The sequence below is a fragment of the Pleuronectes platessa genome, chromosome 17 (assembly GCF_947347685.1).
Source record: "Pleuronectes platessa chromosome 17, fPlePla1.1, whole genome shotgun sequence".
Taxonomy (NCBI): Eukaryota; Metazoa; Chordata; class Actinopteri; order Pleuronectiformes; family Pleuronectidae; genus Pleuronectes; species Pleuronectes platessa.
Window position 1 is genome coordinate 18467174 of NC_070642.1, and position 21010 is coordinate 18488183.

The following is a 21010-nucleotide window of genomic DNA, read 5'->3' on the forward strand; positions in this document are numbered from 1 at the left end:
AAAAAAAAAAGAGTCAATAAACAGCGAAGACAGGTAATTATCTCGCTGACGCATTGAGGGAGTGAATCTTGAAGCATGTGCGGGGCTGTTGTGGTTTCTCAGCCGTCACTGGAGGGGCTGGGTAAAACACAGGGTGTCTTCAGTCCTGCAGTGGAAACACAGCCGTGGAATCCCAATGGACTGATTTGATCCAAATGACTTAAATGACACGGTGAACCATCCTAGCCCGCTCTTTGCCATTAACGCTCACACGCTGCAGTGGAGGTGAAACACTTTGTCACTTACACGCCACCGACGACATCGATGGACTGCGTCTTCAGGCCGTAGCCCGTGTCGTCCATGTTGATGACGGGCACCGTGAGGTCGATGTTCACTCCCAGCTTCCCGAAATCTCTGTCGCTGAACATTTTCAGGTGGGGCGACAAGAAATCCTGCAAGAGGAAGAAAATCATCCGATGAGAAACTGATGACCGAGCTACATTAAATATTTATAATAAAAAGTCAATACACCCCTCAGGCTGACTGTTATGAAACTTGATAAAAATGTCTGGTCTCCTCAGGTCAAACTAAGAATAACTTTTTGCCCTCATTAGACTGTCGATTATTTGCTTTTTGATATTAACTCCCTCAATGCCCAACACAAAGTTTCACCCTCGTCCTGCAGGGCAGTGGTTCTCAATCTATTCCTCATCACGTCTCATTAGGAAGCAGGAAAAACAGTCAAGCCCAGTATCCGAATGCAAATCAATTTAATTCCGATCAATCATTAATACTGGGAAAGTGGCGACACGCCTCATGAAGGTGGGAGGAGATAAGGTGCTGACGGAGCAGCTTTGTTTTACTGTAGATAACAAGCTCTTGTCTGACCAATGTTCTGATTTCATTTTAAAAGGGCCAACAGCAAATCTAATGCCTGAGAACACAGTTATATATTCATGTTGATATCAGAATTCTTATTGAAATCTTGTATTGACAATATCCTGTGTTACTGTAATAACTCTATAAAACAAGATCCGAGGGCCGTGTGGAGTTTGGAGCAAGATGTCGACGAGAGGAAGTGAAAAACAACTTTAAAAACTGATATAGAATAATACCATTTTAATTCTTCACTCTAATTGTCTGATAAACTGTTTATCTGCTGTGTTTGCTGTCCTGTAAAACAAATTGCCTCTCGGTGGACTTTGAAGTTTACAGTCTAAGCCTGAAGTTGGATCTCATTACTTTGAAATAACATTATCCTCTCACTGATGCTCTTCTTTTGAGAAAATGAAAAATTATTATCAGCCTGAATCTTATCAACCGTGTCAAAGAACCTGTTTGTTTGTCTTCCCACGAGTCATTTAAATTCTAATATGTGCAGATTACCTCGGTTACCGCTGAGAACCACTTGCTCTCGGAGTAGACAAGTAAATCAATTTATCTAATACATTTGACTAATATCGTGTGGTTTATGAAATACTGGACGACTCAAAGGCCAAACGTGTCTGTCTATTTTATTTACCCTCCAGTGGCTTTTATCTGGGATAGGAAGACTCATAGTTGTCCAGGCTTCAGTGAAATGGTTTTACACAGAAGAGGATGAGTAGAAGTACTCAAACATTTTTACTTAAGTAAAAGTTAAAGTATCACTCTTAACTCTTCCACTTGAGCAAAACCGAGTTCTTGCTTTTTTAAATAAATATAAAACTACTTGCCAAGAGCAGCCTATCTATCCCCTAATTCAAGGATGTACTACATCATTGATATGTGAACTGTTTGTTTATTACAAGAATAAAACAAACTCATGCTCCTGAAAACACTTGTTGTGTCATATTGACTATTTGAAAGGGTATTGATCTTAATGGGATCAGCCGCCCAGTTCCCTGCCTGCTCTGATTGGATCAGTGGATCAGTGGATCGCCCCCCCCCCCCCCCCCCCCCCTTGTTACTGATTACTTAAAAAAATTAATGTACTTCAGTGTAAATGTACTTTGTTACATTCCCGCCACGCTGGTGAACGTTGGGTTAGTGCGGCGTCGTACTCACAGCCAGTATTGGTCTGATTGACAGCAGCTGCTCCAAGCCCCCCCACTCGCTGCAGTCCAGGTACTCTCCTTCCTCCAGGATGTGCTGCTGGCCCTCGAACCCCGGCTGGCTGTAGCCCACCCAGCTGGAACAAGACATACATGCGGGGGTTGGATGTGTGTTTGCAAACTGTGACTGGATTACATCACCTCCACATCGCCATCTGGCAGCAGGGATGGCTGTGACTAGAAGATTCTGCTCCAAGCCAGACTGCCAGCCAATTTGATTCTGTGCACATACGGAGAAGGAAATGTAATGCGAAGGGAGAGTTCAGACTCACAGTCCTCCGATGATCTTAAGTGAGCCCACAGCCTTCAGCCGGCTGGTGTCGAGGTTTTCAGCGTCCACGTCTCCATCGTCCTCGCTAAAGCTGAAAACATCGCTGTCGATTTCCAAGAAGGAGCCTTCGAAGCCAGGCTGTTCATACACCACAGCCTGGAGCATAATGAGGACAGGAAGTACGTTAAACCTGAGTCACCGTTGACACTGTGTGACAAAATAAACTGCTATGAAATTCAGCCCTGTCCTTGAAACCACTTTGTCAACAAGATTGTACAAAAAAAAAATCGATTTTCCTGAGACTTGCTGGAAGGTTGTCCGAAACGGCTCAGAAAGAAAAAATATTCAATTTCAGTGCCGATCCAGAATTTCATCCAGACATCTTTAGCATTAGGAGACATTTCTACATTTTATCTAGTTTTCTTATAAATATATATGTTTTTTAAATCAGGCTTATTTAGGGTATTGATATGTACTTTGTGTGATTTGGGCTTTTAGGCCTTGAGGGAGGCATGTGCTCTCCTGCATCCCATTTGAGTTTAGAATGTTAATTGTTAGCCAGCTGCACCGGATTCTTTCCAAAGATGTTTTCTTTTTTGATGAATATGGAGCATTTTGAATCACAACATGTCCTTGGAGAAGATATTTGTGAGCATGACATTACGTATTTGTGCACTTTAGAACATGCTCTCTCTTTTATTATGAAAAACAGATTGTGGCAAAAGTAAAAAAAAAAGAAATTACTGTTTTAAGTCTCAATTTCTGTCTTGAAATAAAACAAAATCACAACCAGAGGAAATAACTATCCCTTCATTTATAGATTTAACATAACATTCATAAGGATGGAGAGAACTGTACATACCTTGACTTCATTGGGATTCTCCACTTTGAAAGTGCCCTGGAACACACACATTATTATTAACAATCATTTTTGTCTCTAATTAAATGAACATGAGACAGTCAACGATCATAATGTGTGTGTGTGTGTGTGTGTGTGTCTGTGAACGGAGAGTCAAGAAAAGGTCCACATAGATTTAATGCATGTGACCATTCGGTTCAACAGTGACAAAAGAAAAAGGAACAGGACCTGTGGGTAACTCATTTCTGACTGCCTCTGAGCTGAGAGCAGGACAGAGGCTATAGTCACAAAGGGAACTGCAACTACCAGGTGAAGCAGGTTGATTTCAGGAGATCATCACAGGCATTTGTATTTGTCCTCAAGTGACCCTCTGCTGTCGAGCTGCTTCACTAAAATAAAGAAATAGCAGCTCCAGAGAGGTGCCAGACAGGAAGTCCCACTGGTGTCAAGCCTCAGGGGGAATAGCGGTTGTCTAGTAATTGGCTCGTTACTGGTTTAATCACCGGCTCCTCCAGAAAGTGTTCTGCAGTTGAGCAGCAAACTTTTCTCAACTTTTCAAGCAGCAAATCAAATCGTGTTTAAACAAATAGCCGAGTGCGGGCGCTAGCAAGTCAAATCCCGCCAATGCAAATACGGGTCCACGTCAGAATGGCTGTTGAGAAAGTTGGTGAACCTTCATCTGCTTCTGGATGTTATTCTCTGTGTAGTATTGCTTTGACAGCTAGCACGGAAGCTAAGTTGTGTGTCTAGAGCAGAAAATTGTGAGTGGCTGTTGCTGCTATGAGGGGGGTGGATGACTCCCATCGCTGAGCGGAGTCACACTGCAGCACGTGCCTGTGAGTCCTGTGTTACTGCTCCGGATGCTTCATGAGTCAGTGTGAGAGTGTGTGAATGACACACACATTATAAAGTACTTTGAGTGGTCCATAGGTTCAGAAAAGGACTTTATAAATACAGACCATTTACCAAAGTCAGTGGGCTCCGTCCTCTGTGAATCATTAATGTCTCTAAAACAATTCATTGAAATTCAACGACCCACCAACCAGTATTCCTATAGGACCACCGCACAAGCAGGGCTGACAAGAGCAGAATAACGTGTAGTGTCCTCTGCAGTGTACGTTAAATGTCACTCACCATTCGCAGAGGTCTGAGAGATCCCACGAAGGGTGAGGGGAAGCCCCAGGCCTCAGGGAAAGGGTACACCCCTGTCTCCAGCACAGCCAGCATACCCTGGAACCCCGGGTCACTGAACAGCAACCACCTGCAGGACAGAGGAACATGTTGATTAAACATTAGGCCAGAAGGTTTCTCTACTTTGTGCCTCCTGGGACTTTTAAAGGAGACATATTGTACTTTTTCAGTTTTTTTTCTATCCAATGTCTTAGCTAGTTTTTTTCTGTTTAGTTACGCACGTTAAAAAAGCCCCAAGTACGTAGAAAAAGGAATGTCTTTGCTACTTATGCTCCTGAAACGCCTCATCAGTAGTCCGACAAAAAACGTACGAATCATCTCGATGTCATGTGACAGCAATTCCCACCTCTAACTGCTTGTCTGCCACGCCCCCTATTAAAGCCAGGTAAAGTGACATTTCCTAAACGAGCTAGAAGCAGTTGACCAATCACAACAGAGGGGACCAGCTAGCCAATCGGAGCAGACCTGGCTTTATCCGGCGGAAGGGGGGGCCTTAAAGAGACAGGAGCTGAAAGTGTTTCAGACAGAGGCTGAAAAGAGGAGCTGCAGCAATTGACAGTTTGAGCAAAGTGAGGCGTTTTCTGACCATTAGAGCATCACAATCTTTCCAAGTAATAACCCCTATTAAAATGATTAACCTTTAAGCTTATTTAAAATAATCTTTTCAAGTCACTGTGAGTCAAAACCTTGCATGACTTGTGAAATGGAGTCAGTGGCTCCTGTGTCCTTAAAACACAGATAAGTATGATTGATACCTTCTGCTCAATACATCATAAGTCGAGGGAGTGTGTTAATTGGGTATTTTCTCTCTACCTCAGACGTGAGGAACGCAACCAGACCAGAGAACAAAATCTATTTGCTTTCAAATAAAACATCTTGGAAATGGTACGTCTCAGTTCAAAGCATTTTTCTAAACAATTCATTTTTTACTGTGTCGGCAGCCGTTGCTGGAACTATGCCCCGACCTCTGGTATTCCGAGCCGTTGTGTGGCACAGCACAAAGCTACATACCGATCACCACATGTGAGCCTCTGGGGAGAATAAGATATACACCCAGCTCAGTCTGCCAGAGCGAGGAAACGATACCAAGAAGTGATGCCAACCTTATGGCGCTGAAGGACACATACTAAGAGGAGCAAATGAGTCAGTCTGCTCAGTGAAGTCAAACAAGCTGAGGCCACAGTAAAAGCTACAGTACAATTGTTAGACGCAAAACTACATACTTCTGCTAAACAGTGGGGTTAATCATGAATAACTAAGCAGAGATGAGAAGGCAAGTTGTTGATTATGTTGAGGTTCTGAGAAATGCTGAAACAATCCCTTAAATGGTAGGATTCTAGCGAAGGTGCGACTGCCAAGGTAAACCTACGAAAATAGCTGTGGGAAAAAGGTCTGCTGTCATTTAACCTCGTCAGGGGCAGGGCACAAAACGTCCTGAATGCCTCCAGCGCTCACGTGGAAAAACATGCTTCCCTCTGCCAAATTCTCTCCGCACCTTTGCCTGTTTCTCACTCTCCATCTGTCGACTTCTCAGTCTCCACCTCTCCACGTTTTCCAAGGGTGCCCACACCTACTCTCTCTCTGTCACGTTTCTCTGACATGCAACGGCAGGAGAGACATTCCTGAGCAGCCAAATGAGCGCGAATCCGACTAAAGACGAAGATAAACACTCAGGAGCTTAGTAATGATTATTATCTCTCAGCCATTTGTCAAAGTCAAACAGAGAGGATCCCATTAAAACAAGCGGCTCAGCAGGCTCAACGTATTGTAGAGGAGAAAGTCTCCTCCTCCGGTTTGTCGCTATCAATACAAAAATCACTGGAGTTGTCTCATTACTGTGTTTTGTGCTGCTGCAAAACAAAGGCACTCCTTCATTTTTCAGCGACTGATTGAATCGTATTTCGAATAGAATCAACCGCTCTTTCTCCCTCTCGTATCAATCACCATAATTAGACCATTTGTCTTGTGATTGACTCGTGGGCCAATACTGCAGCAATACTCTGTGTGTGACTTTGGAGAGATGTTTGCGTGATCAGATTGGCAAATGTGTAAAAGAATCTGCAAATGTGCATTCAGAGTCTGTGTGTGCAGGAATCCGATTAGCGAACGTGTAGACGATTCTGCAAACATGTGCATATGTGCTATAAATGTGTAGATAAATATTGAAATGCACACAGTTACTAATTGCTGAAAAGGTGTTTTGCTCAGGAGTTACAACTCAAATAGGACTCCCAATTGGCTGCAGTGATTTTAACTACACTTCTGTGGTGTCTAAGTGGATCTGCAAATGCGCGTGGAGATTTGTCCGTGTCCACCGGTATTCAGAATATTTTCTTTTTACCCTGAGGCTAGCATGGAGGCCATTTTTCGTCAATTTTCCTGTGCACTTTGTGAAATAAATAAATAAATGACAGAATAGATGGGGCCAACCAAACTTTGGCATGGTTGCAAATGTCAGTGGGACTTGGCTCCAGCTCCCTGTGACCCTCGAAAGTTAAACGGTATAGGATGGATGAGAAAAGCTGCATTTTACAGATTATTTTACACATTTTAAAGTCTGATCAAGCGCACACAGTTTGAGATACAGTTACACAACCCTCCACACAAACACACACACAGCTCTATTCGTTGCTGTAACACAGAGGTCATTCCTAAAGGTCTTAATGATTGGTTTTGCAGAGGCAGCCACACTTACACCCCAGAGTGCACTTGGATGGAAGCCGTGCTCAGCGGGACGCCAAACGAGCCCGTCTCTATTGTGTCATCGTGGTACGGTGTTACTCTCCCGTGGCCCTCTGGTTCAGTAAACAGATCAATATGGGGAATGCTGTAATCCTGCAGACGCGTGGAAACAAGCACGGTGATTATTAGCAGTGGCCCACACGGGTCCTTAAATCCTTCTTCACAATAACACCAAGTAAGGTATTGATGTCTTATTCTTCTTTCTTCTGGAGGATTCAGGACTGAGGATCGATGGAACAATTAGCTACTTTTTTCCGAAGGCCATGTGAGTCTGTAATATAGATATTGAGATATTAAAGGCCACGTGAGGGGGAAGCGTTTGATCGGTGCACTCACCCAGACAGCAAGTCGAACAGAACCAATCAGCATGGGCGGGAGGTTTTGTGGTTCTGTCTCCGAAGCGGGCTCGGCCCACATGTTCGTCAGCTCTATTCCCCCCTCCTCCAAGGCAATGGTGCGGCCCTGGAAGTCGGGTTTCTCGTAGAGCACCCAGCTGTGGTGAAAAATCCAAAACATACAACATCATAAGGCAGAAGCATGTGATCATAAAACAGGGTCAAAAGGTTTTAGCAATATTTTCTTAAGTTTAAAAGTTCTCTCTTGCGGAAAGTTGAAAGCGACAGATAGAGAAATAATATCGCTTATCTGTTGTTTTGTTTTTTTAACTGCAACAGCATCATTAACACATCCAATTTGGTTAATCTGTCACTGAACTGAAGGTTAAAAGTGACACTTTGCACTCATAACACTGACATGTTTTCACTCTTTATGCTTCAGATCTTTATCTAACAGACTGTTATCAGAGCTGAATTGATTTTCTCCTCTACCTCTCCTCACGAGAAGGAATAATTGTGTTTCCCAAGATGCTAAATCCCTTCACACATCCGTCAGTGGCTATATAGACAGAATTACAGTAGTATGATTCCTCCGTGCACTAACATGGAGGAGGCAGGGTTCATGATACTGCAGGGGGACACCAGTTGGCAATGTTATCCATCTTTATATACTGTCTACAGTCTATTCAATTATAACAATAAAAGAAAAAGGGATTGAACTATCTGAGTGAAACCCCACTGGCTCCTTTAAAGGAATGTGTGCACTGAATAATTATATTTATCAAGTGTGGAAATCTCAACGCAGCTATTTAATTAAATTGTGACGCATCCAGCAGCCATAACAATCAACACTTGAATCACAAACAAACACTCACATTAATTCAAACTACACCTCAGTTCACATTTTCTACCCATTGTCTGTTCTGGTTGAATCCTACGACTTACCATCCTCTGACAACCTTCACAGATATGAGGGGCGAGAGCTGCAGAGCCGTGGCATCTGCTACGTCCCTGTGAATCTCATACGCTTGGCCACTGAACTCCGGTTTCTCAAATAACACCATCTGTGTAGAGAAGTGAGGGGCAGTGTCAAAAAAAGATCAACCAATCGGCCACGGAGAGAGAAAAGTAAATGGCACAATGCATGACATGTGAACTGCATGATGATGACTCACTGCGCTGCAGAAGAGGAACTATAGTAAAGCACTTTCCTACATTTTCTCTCCTGAGTTACAGCTCCTGCTACACACAATGATACTGCTAATGTGAGGAAGCACTTTAAAATAAAGTAACATTTTAGTGCATGAGCTAAAAGTGGCTGCTCTTTAGACCCGGTAGTCAACAGCAACAACTTGGACCTTGAAAGCCTTTTCAAGCAGTGTGCACTTTTCTTTTTTTTTTTAATGACACTCATGACAGAAGTTCCCCGGGAGAGAAACTGCACAGCAGGGGAGTGAGTATCTCTCGTTCTACGAATGCAGTTACACAACAATGAAAAACCACAAGTTTTCACTGCGTTGGCAGCGCTGTGTGTTCTGTGATTGTAATCACATCCAGCTGAAAACTTTTCCCCCACGCTGTTTTTTTTATAATACGTTGTTTACCCCCAAGAACAGCGTATGAAAAGCAGATGTTTCCAGAGAACACAGAGTTTATCTGCCCAGAGTCCTGCCTCCATCTTGTTTCTGCTCTAAGTGGGCAAAGCTGGGTCTACTGTACCTTTCCAGGACGCTTGTGAAATCCCTTGGCGACTCTTATCTGGAATGCAGAAACACAGAATTACCTTGGGGACAAAGTCGGAAGTGCACAACAAACATCTGTAAAATGCGAGAAACATTGACCTGCACTTGTCTTTGTGCAGCAGCTCTGTGTCTGTTAACTGTCCTGACCGACCTTTAGTTCACTTCTGGAGACAGAGTCAGTCCACACAGGCTGTTCTACATTTGAATTCAAAGCTTTTTGCACGTAGAAGCAGAGCGAGTAGAAAGAAGGTGTTTCTTAAAACCAACATTTGGCAGCTGTCAAGTTGACTGATTCAAACGTCAGCAAAGAGAAACTGAAAAAACTTAAATAACAACAAATGAAAAGCTCACAGCATGAACTAAGTAACAATTATCAGTAATAAATAAATTATTGCTGGTGTGAAATACGGTTTTGTTTATCGTGTTCATAAGATGAATTTGCATGAACACCCCCACACACACACTCAGTTCTGAGGAAGCTAAGAGTCATCGTGCTGTGTCATGTTTGTTGATGTTTTCAGAAACGCTGGAGGCCACTGAATTTCTCTTGTTGTTGCTTGGAAAGTTAATGTCTTATATTATCTGGAGTCTCTTTTCAATTTGTATAATACATCTGAATAAAACAGTCTCCTCTTTTTTCCCTGTGTCACAATGACTTTGAATCCCCTGCAGCAGGTTACCTGACTGCTCGCTTGCTCCTGCATCATTACCACAAGTTCCATTTGCACACTTTGCAGCAATTTACTCTGGTTTACAGGAGTATGTAATTAGTATGAAATGATATACTTTTTCTCATGGAAATGATGCAGCCCTAAACACATACAGTCATTGTCGCTCGTACAAATTCAAGGGAGGGAGTGTGAACAGAGAAGCCTTGGACATGTGGCGCAGCTTTAACAGAAATAAAAATAATAATAAATAGTGTCACCAAGCGGGCAGCTTATGTCCATATAAATGTGTTAATTTGTGATATATACGATGTCACATGTGTTTGGGGCTCACTGACATGATGAGCAGGTTTCTCATGCGGCGGAGCCAGAGGCCTCTCAGGCAGAGCAGGATGTGTGTTCGGAGGAATCCCAGGGAAACGTGGAGGAACAGCTTCAGGAAGCAGCGGACCTGGTTTTACAGCCACGTCTGCTTCACCCCCAGGAACCACAGTCGGCATTTTCTCGATAACCTGAGACAAAGAAAAGTTTAGTCTGATTCTCTACAGATACAAATTTCCTCAGATGCCATGCATGGCCATTTAGAAACATTAGAAACTTCCATTAGACAACGATCACAGTCTGATTGTTGCTGTAGCTGCTGTAGCTTTGCTTCAGTTCAACTTGTCTGAGCTTGTGAAAGGTATTTTTACTAGTTCAAATCTCAGTTCTGAGGACAAGTACATTTACAACCAGGTCGTCTTTAAGCAGTGAAGCTAATGCAAAGAAAACCAACCTTTCTATTGACTTCCTCTTGTCCTTGTGTGCTTTGCACTGGTTTTGCTGGTTCCCGCTGGAGGAACTTCTCCAAATAGTCTGGCAGCTTGATGTCGTTAAAGGAAGGAAGTGGAGGACCTGAGTCATTGACCACAGCCTCCGCGGCCTGGGCTTCCTCTCTGCCGCTCAGGGCAGAGCTCGGCTTGGCCAGTGTGTCTTTGACTGGGGCTTGGGCCGTTGGGCTTGGCAGGGGTGGAGGGCTCAGCTGGGGGGGACTGCTGGGAGAAACTTCCCCAGAGCTGCTGGCGTCTGCCTGTGCTTGAGCTCCATTTCTCTTCCCTCTGAAGCTGCTGGAGGTGAGGCTGTTGAGGACACAGCTTCCCTCCAAGCGAGACTTCACCTTGATCTTATTGTCTTTCTCCTCTTTGCCATCATCCTCATCCTTCACCGGGGTTTTCTCCCTGAGCCGAGTGTCGTTGTCCAGGCTGCTGAGCAGCAGGCTTCTATCGGCAAAACTGGCCCTTGCAGGCTTCACAACAGATTTTTCCTCGGTTTTCTTGTGCTTGGCTAACATGCTCGGCAGTTCTAATTTGAAATTATCCTTCTTCCTCAAGCCGAACTTAAACTCATCGGGGTCAAACGTCTTTTCGAAGCGGGCCTCTTTGATCGCCGGCATGGCAAACAGGGGCTGAGGTGGCCTAAGTTGGGTGTGTTTGCGCGGCGGGAAGGAGAAGGGGGCGCAGAGTTTCTTTATCTTCTCTACGAAATCATCGTCGTCCAGATCATTGTCCAGGAGGTTGCTTTCACTCCCTGAGGAGCTCAGTTTGGGCTCGGAGACTTTCAGTCTCCGTTTAGGGAAGTCCACATCCAGCCAGCTGGAGGGAGCGTCTTGTTGGCTCGTAGCATCATCCCTGCTTAGTCCCCGTGGCAAATGGAGCTTCTTCATGGGCAAACGCTGGGGTGACCCTGGGGTCAGTTTGTCTGCCTCTGGGGAAGAGGGTGCTTCCTTTTTGACTGTGAGGATTGGTGAATGTGATGTGATGTCACCATTAGGAACTAGAGGACGCTCCTTTGGTAGGGGCCTGGATGTTTCCTCAGCTGTCCTCTCTGTCTCATGAACTGTGGGTTTTAAAGCGCCACCATCAGGACGACGCTGTGCTTTTTCTTCTGTGCTCATGCGAGTAGAGCTCGGGACTAGTTTTGCAACATCTCCTGAGATTTTCTCCTCTGAGGGCTCTGCTTTAACAGTGTTTTTCCTGTCATCCTGTCCTGCTCTCGGGCTTCTCTTAGGTTTAGAGACAGAAATATTGCCCGTCTGTACATTTTTCCGAGCTGGAGGGTAATTGGAGGCTTTTACGGACACCTCCTCGGCCGCTGCTGTAGCTTTGGAATTAGGCTCGGAGCTAGAGAACTCGACATCATTAGCTCTGTCTGTATGTGAGTCATCGGGTGAATGCTTCGATTTTTCCACTAATACAGAATTAGGCTGTGGTTCGGCTGCAATGGCCACGGGACATACTTCTGTTCCAGAGCTTTCTGTCTGCACTGTTGTTTCTATTGCTCCCCTCAAAGACCCTTTGTCAGGCTTGGTCCGACTCTCCGCCTCATTAGTCTGGACGACTTTTTCTGGTTGTGTCGTTGCCGCCCTCGGACCTTTGTGATCTTCTGATGATCCGCTGGTTGTTACGGAGGACTGAGAGGCCGGCTCTGGTTTCTCAGCTTCCTGTTTCGTCCTGTCTTTGATGTGCTCCTCTTTTCTTTCAGCTATTTTTGTTCCATCGCCCTTCGCAGCCGTTCCCTCCTTCCCCGAGTCACCTTGACCACCCGCTGTCTTGGAGTCTGAATGCCGGAGCTGCTGTGTTTTATCTTTGTCTTTCTTCTCAGTCTGATTTGCTTTTTCTCTCCCCGACTTTTCTTGCCTCTCGGCATCCTCACTCCCAGTCGGCTTTATCACGTCCGTGCTCTTGTCTTGAGGTTGCGATTTTTGCCCTTTGTCTCTCTGACCGGGCGGCCTCACTTTTTCTTTGCTTCTCGAGTCGTGTTGAACAGAACATTCTTTATCAGATTTGAGGTTTTCAACAGGTGGGGCCTGTTCCGTCGAGGGAGGCTGGTCAGCAGAGGGTGAGGGAGAGGGGGCTGAATTCTCCCCGCTGCCCTTGGAGGCTTTTTCTCTCTCCTGTGTGAAAACCAGACCCCCGGCCTTTCCCTCCTTTCGGGGTGAAATTACAGGATCCTTGTCAATGGGCTTCCTTGTTCCTCTGTTACGAGCGGGGGCATCAGGTTCGTCTTTGTTGACAGACGGATCGGGGAATCCCTTCTGTGCGTTCGCTGGTTTGTCAACATTCTTTTTTATAAATGAGTCAAACTTCTTTTCCAGTTTTGCAGAAACATCCGCTTCCTCTTTAAAAGCTTTTTGTTTGGCATCAGACAGCGACGGTTTTTCTGATGTATTTCCTTCATTGGCTGTGAGCTTTTTGGCGGCAGACACCACTTTATTATCCACCTGCTCTCTGACCTCTGTCTTACGTGTGGGTTGGTTTTCACTTTTCGGGCCGATGGGAGCTGTAGGCTCTCTGGGTGTTGATTTGTTTTCACCTTCCAGGCTGATGGGACTTCTAGGCTCTTTGTGTGTAGATCTGTTATCGCCGTTTGGGCTGATTGTGGTTGTAGGCTCTCTGGGTGTAGATTTGTTTCCACTGTTTGGGCTGGTGGTGGTTGTAGGCTCTTTAGGTGTAGATCTTTTTTCGCTGTTTGGGCTGAGGGAACTTGTAGGCTCTCTGGGTGTAGATTTGTTTTCGCTGTTTGGGCTGATGGGAGTTGTAGTTTCTCTAGGTGTAGATCTGTTATCGCTTTTTGGGCTGATTGTGATTGTAGGCTCTCTGGATGTAGATCTGTTATCGCTATTTGGGCTGAGGGAACTTGTAGGCTCTCCGGGTGTAGATCTGTTTTCGCTGTTTGGGCTGAGGGAACTTGTAGGCTCTCCGGGTGTTGATCTGTTTTCGCTGTTTGGGCTGAGGGGACTTTTAGGATCTCTGCTTTTCCTTCTTTTAGAGCGTGAGCCCGTTCTGCTCGGACCTTTTGGCAGCTGACTAATGTCCCCAGCGGTTTCTGAAGAATCAGCCGTTACTTTAGCCGATATGTCTGATTCAAAGCTCTTAGGTTTCACACCCTGATCTCCTTGTTTACAGGTCACTGCGTCGGTTTTCTTAGAGTCGGTCGGTTGATCCTTTGGAATGGAAATGTTTACCCCTACAGACGTGGTATCTCGTCCATCAGGTTTTATTGTTATCTCTGACTTTGCTGTTTTCACATCCAGTTTACCCTGACTGTCCTGTTCTGGCAACTCTATGGCAGCGGCTGCCACAGAGGATGTGGATTTTTTAGACATTCCTGTCATGGTTGGCTTTTGAGGCACAGCGGGCTTAGCCTCTGACGAAGATGCCTCCGTTAAGTTCCTCACTCGTTCCTTGATTGTCATTGGTTTCTCCCCAACCAGTGGCCGGGCGTTGGGTTTGACCGTGGCGTTGCGTTCAGCCGATCTTGACCTCGGGAATGACAACTCGGGAATTGCTTTAAGCTTGTCTGTGGCAATCCTGACCGGGGAGACGTCGGCGCTTCTCGGGGTTTGGAAGGTCTTCTTGAAGCCCTCACCCCCCTGCTGGTGCTCGAAGAGGCTGATTTTATCTGTGATCCGACCGACGACTGGTTTTGGCTCCTCTGCGGTTTTCTTCAGGTCTTGTAGTCTGTGTTTGAAAAGAGGTGAATGTCTTAAGTCAAACATATTTTAATACTTTATAGAATTTTAAACAAAGTGGATTTTTGAGCTATTCTTATACCCAAGCCTCATTATTCACCCTGCCCATATTTAACATGAACTTTACTTCAAAGTGCTAATCTTTAATGATTGGGCTGTACTGTATGCTGTGACTCACACCACTGATGCATTGTGAATACACCTGTCATTTTCCACCCATAGCACACACATTCCCTGCTTTGACAGTGATGTTGTGCCTGACAAAAGCCTGACAGGTAGGTTTGCTTATGTTGGGAGGCGCACTAGCAGAACAATAGAACATCTATTCAAATAAAGAGACATTATATTCTAAGTTTCATTCATTCACATATCAAACACTGGTCTCCGTCTAACTTTAACTCACCTTGCATTAGTCTCCGGTTTGGGTTTTTCCTTTTCTTCGCCTCGGTCGTTCTTTAACTTTGATTTATAATCCTGGACGTCTCCCGCAGGACTTTGTGCGGGTTCCAGCGGCACATGTTTTCTAAAGAGCTTCACCTCGCTCCGGGAAACCTTCATACTCCTGCGTTTAGACTCCGGTGTCTCCGTCTTCCTCTCCACTTTGTAAAGGCTGCTGTCGTCCTCCATGTCTGCGTCCCCATCAACCGCCCACACCAGAGTGTCTGCAACGACTGAGTTTGAATCCTGGAAGTCGTCCAACTGCTTGTCGCTATCAGAGCAGGAAGTCTTGTTTTCCCCTCCCTTAGGCAAGTCCTTAGAGATGAGGTTTGGACTGGGGGAGGAGCTTTCAGACGGCTCTCCCATGTGAGTGCTTGGACTTTTGCCCTGAGGACTGGTCACTGATTTATCTGATGAGAGGGAACCCTCTGGGAAAGGCTGGGCACTGGGAGGCATTTTCTCCTGGGGGCTGCTCACCCCATCTCCCTGAGAGTTCTTCCTCTGTCTCCTCTTGGCTGCATTTTTACGCCCCATGCTGTCTGCCTCTGTTTGCTCTTGATCAAGTTCAGGCTCTAACTCTGGGTCTTTGTGTGATTTCGGTGGCACTCCCACTGGATCGCTGTAATAGCTCTGTGCCTCAGCTGCAGGCCTCACTCTTGTCCCTCTGCTCTCTGCACTTGTTGAGGTTGGGCCGTTTGTTAAATCAAAGCTAGGGGATGATTTTGTCTTTTGGGGGATCTGTAGGCTTTCTGTGACTTTGGTGCGGACGACTTCCTGTGTGGCGACCTGGCCGTGGTGAAACACGCTGGTCTCCTCCAGGTACACATGGAGCCTCCGGCCTGCCTGGGCCTGTGCTTGTCTCTGGGTGTGGGCCCGGTCAGCGCCCTGTTCAGAGGAGGAAAAGAGATGTGTCAGATGACTGGCATTCCTCTCAGGATTCCCACTCGCTGAAGCCCCGTGGCTGCTCCCCTCCCTCCCCTCGCTCTCCACAAACTCCTCCTCCTTTGGACCTCCCTCTCCTGTCACAGTGCTACTCACAGCAGAGTCGTGTCTGCGGGCAGACTGCGTGGCGTCCCTCCTCTCACAAAGGAAACTGTCTCTGGAGAGTCCAAGCGGATTGGGACCAGAGCTTTGGTCCTTCTTCTCCTCCTCCTGCCACTGTTGTTCCCCCGCCCAGGGTCTCACAGACTCCTCACTCTCCTCGCCTTCCCCTGACCAACAAGCCTGATCCCCGGTCGGGGGGTCATCTTCAGTTGGACTCTTCTGACCCTTTGCCTTCCAAGGAGATAACCAGCTCCCAATACGGCCCAGGACCCCGGTGCTCGGCTGCTCCTCGGGGCTCTCAGACTAAACCAAAGCGGAGAAATTACTCAGATTAATTCCTTCTTACACGTGTGCATCTGCAGTCAATAAACATGCATATTTCAATATGAACATGTGCAATCTATCACAAGTAGTTGCACATGGTTATGCAAATATCGTTAACTGTCAATGAACAAAGGGAGGGAGTGCAGGCTTGGCATCAAGAGTAAATATAAGTCGGGATTATTTGTTCACAGACATTTTTTTTTTTTTTTTTTTTAGTACGGCCATGCATCTCTCAGCACAGCAAATACATGCAGGAGAGCTTTTAACCTGTGAGCTTACCGTGGAAAATACCATATCATTCAGACTCTTTATGTAGGTGTTGAACATGATTTTGGTTTAGAACAAAAACTCCTACAGAGCATAAAACAAAAACAAAATCATTCCACCAGGATATTCAATATAGCAGAGAGAAAGAGAAGAAGTTCACCATAAATTCTGCCGGAGCAAAGTGAAAGAACCGATCATAAATCTGTACTTAAGAGCAATAACTAGCTGTAATAAAAAAATTATCGACTCACCCTTAATTAGACATTGAAGAAAACTTTCCTCCCCCCCTGCAGCAGGTCTGTCAGTTTGTACAGAATGAAATCTGCATCATGGTGTTTGTCAAACAGAAGTTCAGTTTAATCCTCCCAGCATCCAGTGAAGCAAACACTGCACGAGTGTGTTAGACTGAGGAATTGGAGATATGAGTGGAGCTGAAGTTCTGCCCCTCCACACAGCCAAGTGGTTAAACTGATGCGTTTAAGTGCACCTCGGAAACCCCACGTGCCAGAGCCTGGATTGGTTGTATAGCCGAGTTAAAAAGTGATTTTCATCAGCCACCTGACAACAGTATTTTTTACTGTATTTTTAATGGTTAGAGTAGTTTTTATTGTAGCCTATGAGCCCCGACAGAGTGGTTGTTATCACCTTCTGAGGCAAAATGTGGTTCATGATACACCGAGGCCAGTGGGAACTATACCACTCAGGAGGTATTGACACAATTGACAGGATTTTCGTCTACATATCGCCAAAGACAAATCATCTCTTCGCTCTCACAGATTGGGAGTGAATGGAAGGTGAAGCCTCAGAGATATTCAGGTGTGTGACCGTCTGCCACTGACTGCAGGTCTCCTCCCCTCTATTTCCAGACTTTTATCATTTTTTAAAAATCCCCTTCACTATGGAGAACAACAACAAACCTTGACATTTTTCACTGTGACAAGGAAATGTCATATCTTTGAATTTGCATCACTCTGAACAACATTTCTCCTCTTTGTTTTCTGGAGAGAGGACTCCTCTGATAGAACAGAGATATTGTTTGTTACACATGAGATTACTCTGATTCGTCATGGTCTGATTTATCTCTCTCTGTCTCTCACATGCAGATAAATACATGTCTATGTGTGTCTGAGACTGTGGGTCCTCGTGAGGCACTGTACATTTGCTAATACACGGCTATCATGGTTAAAAGATAAATAATATGTGATGTAACTATGTTTGATTATATGTGCATTGTATACAAATCTACGTGTGCATAATCTGTACACATATTACTGCCATCTATTTGTTGTTCTGCTCTGGAAACCAAGCAACCCAGACAGAACGGTTATACCATTCCATTCCATTTGTCAGACGAACAACAAACCCTGAAGCAGGATCATGAAACGTTGAATGTAAACAGAGAATCACAAGGACATGTATGAGATATCCAGGCGTTAACCCATCACGACATGGCACAGGAATCAGAGGATTGTCAGATATGTGAGACACTCGCTAGACGTCAGGACAGGTGAGTCCAACTTTGCTCTTGTGCTTTATCTCAATCTGTTACGGTTCTCGGGAGATTGGTCTGACATTACACTCTATTTATCCAGAATTAGTCAAGAGGAGACCTATTGTAAATAAATGAGCAGCTCAGGACATTTTCATTTAAAATCATATGTTGATTAAAGCGACCCTGCTGGCCTAAAGTTGCCAAATCACCTGCTCCGGGTATTTTATGGTTGCTGCTCTCAAATGTCCCACGTTCATATGAGCATTTGAACGCACCGAGGAGGCCATGTCCAAATAAAGTTTTCCAGGGGAAATGACGCAGTGACTGTGGGTTTCTGAGCCTGTGCACATTTTTTTTGGCTTTTTCCAGAATCTGCGTGTCCTTGTTTAACTTGGCGAGCAGCTCAAGTCAGTCTTTCCATGCTGCAAAGGGGCAAGAAACTTAACCCTTTGTCTTCTCCTGTCTGGGTAAACACCCATTGTTTCAACTTTTAAAGGAAAGTGATACATTTGAATCAAGGCATACCGGTACCTTTCCAGAAAAAAACAGTCATATAATATCTGTTTGGAGCGTTTAAACATCCCTTTGAAAACACTTTTCAATATTTGCATAATAACAAAGAGCACAGAAAAAGGATTAAGTGTGACAGGCATATACATCATTTAAAACTTATGCACGTTATTCATAAAAATATCTGTATTTGCTAAAAGGTTTGGTGTCACAAGTCGTCGATTGACAAAAGTGCAACATTTAAATAAAAGCCACCATTTTGTGCTGATTGAAAAAAATCTCATTAGTTGGTTTGTACGTGATGACGTCAATAACTTGGAAACTCGTGTACAAGAATTTCTGCAGAATTTTCCGTGTGGTTGGGAGATAAACAGACTACAAATGAACGCACAATTACTCCATCGTGCCTGTAGGTGCGGTTGTGGCCCGATGTTTGTTTGTTCAAGTGATACAGATTTTCGGGTCGGATATTAATTAAGAGGCTTGAACTGTTTGACCTGAGGTGTTCACAGATGAAATAAAAACTGTTACGGAGATAAGAATCTACTTTATTAATCTCAATTGAAAAGCTTTTTTTTCTTCTCGTTTTTTTAACCGCCCACGTTAAACCGTCGAACCGGTTTCTGCACACACAAACAACTGCAGCTCCGAAGCTTCAGTGGAGTCGTTATTAAAACCTGTATTGAATCAGTATTGAAAAATTATGCTGACTGGTTTATACGTGCAACAACTTGGCAATTCATGTAAACAAGTTGTGCAGACTTTTTGAGTGCTTGTTTCGACTTGATGCTACTTTTCATGGTCATTAACTAATTTGAACGATTATTGACGACGCAGCATGAATGAACAATTACTCCACCTTGCCTGTAGGTGGGGGTGTGGCTCTCATAATCAGCTTTTCTTCTTGCAAAACACCTTTTATTGTTGGATATTATTTCAGAAGCTTGGATGGCTGAGGAGTAGTTTGACCTTAGGTGTTTACAGATCACGGACCAGCTGTCACAGTGATAACATCAACCTCATTAATTTAATTTGTAAAGCTTTCTTGTCCTTGTACCCGCCCACACACACCATCCAACAGGTTTTCTACACAAAACCAGCTGCAGCCCTGAAGCCTCAGTGCGCTCCTCTATCAAGCGAAACCCTTAAGCCCCCAGTTCATCCCTTTACGCACGGCCCCGGAGGCGCAGAGAAGCATCTTACCATGATTTCATAAAGTCCCTCCAGTGTGTCCCCGTCGTCTCGGTTTAGCGCAGCGGCTGCAGAAGCACCTCACACGGGTCGAAGTCTTCCAGTGCCTCCCTCCTCCTCCCTGGGGTAAAAACCGCCGCACTCCTGTGCGCACAGATCCGATGAATATTCACTGCGCACGAAAAGAAGAAAGCACCAGCTGTGGCTGTGGTTCTGCACCACTTGTGTCATGGTGACTTTTTGGAGGAGTTATTGTCTTTCCCAAAAGGGCTGACGGGGGTTAGGTGGAATCTGCCCGGGCCAGGTACACACACCCCGAGGCTCGTCAGCGTCGTGACACAGCAGCCAGATATGGAGGCTTCATTGTGCAACTGTGTAAGGGCCACATGCGAACACACAGACTGTGATTGCTGCAGGACAATGTCCTATAGACTGTCCTCGGTGTTTGCATTTCACATTTCACACCTAAAAATAGACACTGAAAGCTGTAATCAAGCCACGCCACACACATTCAAATATAAAGACCCAAACCAAAACAATAACAACGCAGAAAACTCTACACTTATCGTGATTGTGTAGCTCAATGTTCAGCCCAGTGAAGAGTTCCACAGTCCGATCCCAGACATGGGCCTCTATCAGCAAACATGCAGAGCTCTCAGCAAAGTGTAATCTGGATGTGAACCTAAAGTGGGCCATGTGGTAAATGGTGGATTTGGACCAATTGGCACAAAACAAATTAGGTCCACCTTTGGCCCCTTTGGCTGACATGTGATATTGCTGTGGCTAACTTGAGGCCCAGATCTGGCAGACAGAGTGGACCATGCCATCATTCCACATGTTGTATGGGCTGAAACTATTTTTGCTCAGTGGAAAGCTGCATACAATAAAAAATGTCCCCCCTCTCTTTAGATTTAGAATCGTGGCCTTTTAAAGATGTGACCGAGGGGGTTCAGAGATTACAGGCTTGTGTTTCAAATGTTTCAATTGCAAATATTTTAAAAATAGATTTTGGGGGATATCGTATTACTGACACGTCTTATCAAATATAAGGAGTTAATTTTAAGGAAAATAAAATGTCTATATATTCTGTATAAAGTTTCAAAAAAATCCGCATGAGCTGAGGGGAAGCACTTTATGTACCCAACACAAAATATCTCTGTATGACAGCAGAAGGAGAATAATATTCTCTATGTATATCTAATGGAATGTAAAGGTTGTCCTGATGCTGAAGTCTCATTCTGACTCTCGTGTTTTCTTTAATAGGTTTTTCTGTTTGCTGCTTGATTTAAAAGACTTGTTTTGAGTTTGGGAGCCGAAGCGGAAAGGAGCATGTTTACCATAAAATGTCAAGACA

At 44.9% G+C, this 21010-nt stretch overlaps 1 protein-coding gene across 3 annotated transcripts in view; it reads right to left on the reverse strand.

Moving 5' to 3' along the window:
- Nucleotides 1-20310, reverse strand: part of LOC128459785 (beta/gamma crystallin domain-containing protein 1) — a 28385-nt gene extending 8075 nt beyond the window's left edge. The window contains exons 1-15 of one of the 3 annotated variants that reach the window (XM_053444651.1): nt 16715-16986; nt 16476-16547; nt 15867-16175; nt 14794-15713; nt 10656-14379; nt 10219-10392; nt 9190-9228; nt 8416-8534; nt 7472-7628; nt 7089-7228; nt 4337-4463; nt 3206-3241; nt 2345-2499; nt 2026-2149; nt 286-431 (exon numbers count right to left, since the gene is read on the reverse strand). In XM_053444651.1, coding sequence (XP_053300626.1) covers nt 286-431; nt 2026-2149; nt 2345-2499; nt 3206-3241; nt 4337-4463; nt 7089-7228; nt 7472-7628; nt 8416-8534; nt 9190-9228; nt 10219-10392; nt 10656-14379; nt 14794-15713; nt 15867-16175; nt 16476-16523 — 6218 coding nt within the window. In that variant the 5' untranslated portion in view covers nt 16524-16547; nt 16715-16986. Of the gene's footprint in view, nt 1-285; nt 432-2025; nt 2150-2344; nt 2500-3205; nt 3242-4336; nt 4464-7088; nt 7229-7471; nt 7629-8415; nt 8535-9189; nt 9229-10218; nt 10393-10655; nt 14380-14793; nt 16176-16475; nt 16548-16714; nt 16989-19668 lie in introns of those variants that run through there. The other 2 variants (XM_053444652.1, XM_053444650.1) reach the window with 2 other exon arrangements.
- Between the last annotated feature and the right edge of the window lie 700 nt (nt 20311-21010).